The sequence below is a fragment of the Rhinichthys klamathensis genome, unplaced genomic scaffold (assembly GCF_029890125.1).
Source record: "Rhinichthys klamathensis goyatoka isolate OS25496 unplaced genomic scaffold, OSU_Roscu_1.1 h1tg000176l_1, whole genome shotgun sequence".
NCBI lineage: Eukaryota > Metazoa > Chordata > Actinopteri > Cypriniformes > Leuciscidae > Rhinichthys > Rhinichthys klamathensis.
Genome location: NW_026606705.1, coordinates 635,001 through 639,973, shown reverse-complemented (window position 1 = coordinate 639,973; position 4,973 = coordinate 635,001). Strand labels below are relative to the sequence as shown.

The window sequence follows — 4,973 nt, the reverse complement described above, 5'->3', positions numbered from 1 at the left end:
AGGGCATTTGATACAGTTTCACTGTGAAGTGAGAACTTTTATAAAAGAAATGAGGGATTGAAACATTGTGAATTGCTAGTCGTTAGTGATTATAATGCAGACAAAAGAAAAGCATATTTAGAGCAATAATCAGGGTGGAGAGGTGTGAATATGTGCAGGGGAGACTGAGACTGAATGGGGCTTGTTTTTGCATCACAAAACAATAGAGGCAATAGACTGAATAGATGCTTATAAGATGACAATAAACCCCAGTCTAATCAAAATAAAGTCATATGACATGATCTTGAAAAACATTGAACTAAATACAGAGTTTTAGACTTATCATCTTCAGATTTTAAATATAACATGGCCAGACATGTGGCTTTAGCTGCAGTGCATTTCTAGATTGCTACAATGCCAACTTCAATTTTATTTTCATGAATAGGTTTCATAAAAATAAATGTATAATAACTTTACAAAACTTTGAAGCTATTTATAACTATTTTTTTTCATTATGACAATAATTAATTCTACATTTACAATAAACTTCCAGGTGTCAGCTTTCAAATGAGATCTTACTTGTGCTTTTAGTACAAAGGGTTCATGAACTGTATCTGTTTCAGTTTGGGAATGCCATATCTGGGGATTTTTCAAAAATGGGGTTGCAGGTTAACAGGTTAATTAAAATAAAACTTGAAAGGTGAACTGGTTTATGGGAGCTGTTTTTGTTATGGATTCAAGTGTTTTGTATAATGTTTTATTCCCCTGTTGTTATTAAAAGAAGAGATCTCCGCCCCCTAGTGGAGAGGACAGGATCAGTCACGTGACACGAGGCTCCAATCCAGATTCAGGATTCAGGATTCAGGAAGTCACATGATGACTTTCGAGGTTTCGATTTACTTTCAGTTTTGTCTTTATCCTCTCGGTCTCACCACTCGATAAATGCAGTAATTTATGAAGTTTTGACGCCTGATCAAAAGACTCATGTGGAAGTTTCACTATGTAAGTTTTCATGTTTTTAAATATAAATCCAGTCTGTGTGTTTTTGTGTGATTAAACCGATAGTTGTGTTTCTGTTTGAGGAAAACTAATCCTGCTAATGATGCTAAGGAAATAACAAGTCGACATGTTTATGATGAACGTACAGTAGGCTATCTACTACTGTGATTATGATGATAGGCAGCGGCTATGATGTTGACCATATAGCCCGAAGCCATTTGTTTGGAGAATAATGGCTGGCTGATGAAGACTTAGCTAAAGTTGGTTTTATATTTGCATATTCGCGGAGTTCCGTGTTCAATAGCTCGTGAGATGAATATTTTTACTAAACAAATAACATTGTTTTAATATTTAAATCTTCCTCAAAACGAGCTTTCCTTCGGGTTAGCACTTTGCAGATGGTCCCTTTTAAGAAGCCTGCGCATAGAGATCAATATATTTTGTCCAGTGCGAAGGAAAGATCGTTTAGAGGAAAATGATGTTGTAGCTCTGAGTTGACTGACTCTGAGTTAAGCTGAGTTAATATGGACCATTATGTGTCTAAAAAAAAAAAAAAAAAAATTAAGTGCGTGCACCACAACTATAAAAAGCCTTTATTAGATATTATGAGTCACCATGGCAACAGCGCCAGACAAAAAGAGGAATTACTGTTATACAGTGTTGGGTGTAATTAATTACCAAGTAATCTAAATATTGTAATTTAATTAAAGGGATTACTATTAATTCTTCTGTAATTTAAAATAAAATCTGATGTAATTACATTAAAAAGGCTACTGCATAGACTATAGAACAATTCAGTATAAAACAATAGTGGATTTAACATACATTTTTAAAAGGTATATTTTTAATGTAACTTTCTCCCTTTACACCCTTTGGTCAATTCAAGAATAAGTCATGCAATTGTATATTGTTAATTTTAAAGCAGTTAAAGTGCAGTTTCTTGTTTCTCCTTGTATTGTTGAAGTGGTTGAGGTTGATATGGGATTTCGCCACTGCTGGCTAGTGTTTAAACACTAGGCTACTGTGTCATTATAGCATAAATAGTCAAGGGAACAGCTGCATTTACGTTAAGTAGCCTAAATCAGTAAACGTATCACAATGTATTTCTAATACAGGAACTACAAATTAGCATGTTACCTTTTACACAAAAAAAATATTCAATAAATTAATAAATTTGACGTGAGTTTAACCCCCCCGATGTTAGACCCAAAGTTACGCCCTTGGTTTTGGAAGAACTAGAGTGGTGGACACTGATATTTTGACGATGGGTCCTGTCTCGACTCTTTGACTCTTTTAGAATCGCCTTTGACCGCTTCAGAGTGTCTGTCTACCGGCATGCACAAACATGTCCTTAAAACAACCCTTAACGTTCGTTTTCAAACCTGTGACGCTCACCGAGTGGTTAGTGGTGTTCGTTGATGTTCCAAATATATCAAATTTAAGTAAGTCCATTAAATGGGCATGTGGTCTTTGTTATGTTGGTAAAACAAAAAGAGAGTTAAGAATAAGATTACACAAAGTAACATACGTAATCACGACATTAAGTCACCTGTGGCTAGACATTTTAATGAATTTGGGCATGATATTTGTACTTTGAAATTTCAAGGCATCAAGTTAGTTAAATCTCCTGAACGGGGTGGAGATAGGGAGCGCTATCTCCTTCAACGAGAGGCGTTTTGGATTTATACGCTACAAACAGTATAGGCCTATCCCAATGGTTTAAATGAAGAATTGGCTTTACATTGTTTCTAGTGAAATCATCAGAGTTACATGATGTGAGCATTATCTATGGCCTGTTTTGTTGTGTTATTCCTTGTGTGTTTCTACAATGTTGATAACCTGATGGTTTGATGATGTTAATGGGGTTTACCTGTGATGCTTAAAAGCAATCCCTTTGGTGTTTCACACCACACACTGATGATGGCTTAGGCTGAAACGCGTCTGTGTGGACATGGTATAATAAATATATGAGATGTGACTAGAGAGTGCGGTTTTCATCTTTATTTGATAACCTTTTTATAACTCGCACCCATAAACAGCTTGGAAGTTGAGCGCGCCTGTTCTCAGATATTTGACAACTACCAGTGTAACATCAGGTTGGTGGGCTGTAATGATAAAACATTGACATGCATTTATTTTGTTCATCAAATTTACATGGGGGATTTTATGAAAATATGTATTTACAAAAAAAACTGAAATCCATTTCAAATGTATTCAATTAATTTTAATAAATTATGTTATTCAAACATAGAGTGCAAATTAATAGGGAAAATGTTTTTATTTCTAAACGATTTTGAAAAAGTAAGTTGCAGTATAAACTTCAACTAAATTGCAAATTAAATTTAAACTCTGACTCATCAGTGTTGCCGAGCAGCTCCATGAAGACTGAATGAATCATGGACGACACACACACATTCAGAGATGGAGATTTTTCTCAGGGATGCAGGTACTTCAATGTTAATTTGATCTTAATGTTATGTATATCACATATCAGGATGTATGGGTGTCTGCCAGGGTTGTTAAGGGTTCTGAGGGTCTCTGTACACGGAGTAACATTTATCCTTGTGCAATGTCAGCAACACTCTTCAACATTTCTAAAGCTTCTCTTAGACAATACTATCTGTGAAAGGTTTATATACATGTTAAAACGACTATAGAATTATTGTCTCTATTCTTTTATGGATAGATGGATAGATAAAGGATAGACACATAAATAGATAGATAGATAGATAAAGGATAGATAGATATTCTCTTTCTGAGGTTTCTCCTTATGTAACATCTATCATATACGTATATTCTTGTCTCTATTCTGTTATCTCTATTCTAATGTCTCTGCTCTATTAATGTTAATTCCACAGAGATGAATCAATCTCACCGGAGTCCAGCTGTGTGTCCATGAAGAGTGAAGCGTCTATAATAGAGCCAATGACATTTAAAGGAGGACACACATCAACTGATCTCAGGTACAACATGATGGATGGATGGATGGATGGATGGATGGATGGATGGATAGATAGATGGATGGATAGATAGATAGATAGATAGATAGATAGATAGATAGATAGATAGATAGATACAGGATAGATAGATACAGGATAGATACAAGATAGATACAAGATAGATAGATAGATAGATAGATAAAAGATAGATAGATAAAGGATAGATAGATAAAAGACAGATAGATAGATACAGGATAGATAGATAAAAGATAGATAGATAGATAAAGGATAGATAGATAAAAGATAGATAGATAGATAAAGGATAGATAGATAGATAGATACTAGATAGATAGATAGATAGATAGATAGATAGATACTAGATAGATAGATAGATAGATAGATAGATAGATCTGATCTCTATTCTAATGTCTCTGCTCTATTAATGTTAATTCCACAGAGAGAAATCAATCTCACCGGAGTCCAGCTGTGTGTCCATGAAGAGTGAAGCGTCTATGATGGAGCCAGTGACATTTAAAGGAGGACACACATCAACTGATCTGAGGTACAACATGATGGATGGATGGATAAATAGATAGATAGATAGATAGTAGGGGTTGAACGACTTTAGATTTTTTGAAGTCGACTGTTATGACATCAAAGTCGAGTCTACTAGTCGCTGACGTCATTCATAAAAACACAAGAGATGGGACTGCTTTGCAACATGCCACAATTTGCCATTTATTAGCAGAAAATTATACAGTTGCTGACAGACAGCTCATATTGGGGCCGTTTACACCTGGCCACGTCATGCGTTTTCTCAGATCGGATAGCTATCTGATTTATCAAAACGATTCCATTTACACCTGGTCACATAAATGTGTTTTCGCAAAACGGATATAAATCCGATCTTCAAACCCCGCGCTATATGCAGATTTAACGGAGTTCACGTCACTGAAAGCAACAGTTCGAGTTGCATTTGCATTGATCATCAGCTTAATTTCAAAATCAAAGACAGCAATTAGAGAGAGCGGCAACAGCCCCGGTAAGATCATTTTG

At 35.2% G+C, this 4,973-nt stretch overlaps 1 protein-coding gene across 2 annotated transcripts in view; it reads left to right on the top strand.

Annotated features, from left to right (window-relative positions):
* Positions 1-3,338: 3,338 nt before the first annotated feature.
* Positions 3,339-4,973, top strand: part of LOC130092370 (NACHT, LRR and PYD domains-containing protein 12-like) — a 29,021-nt gene continuing 27,386 nt past the window's right edge. For both annotated transcript variants that reach the window (XM_056260213.1, XM_056260212.1), the window contains exons 1-3: positions 3,339-3,424; positions 3,837-3,941; positions 4,375-4,479. In XM_056260213.1, the coding sequence (XP_056116188.1) occupies positions 3,375-3,424; positions 3,837-3,941; positions 4,375-4,479 (260 nt within the window). In that variant the 5' untranslated portion in view covers positions 3,339-3,374. The remainder of the gene's footprint in view (positions 3,425-3,836; positions 3,942-4,374; positions 4,480-4,973) is intronic.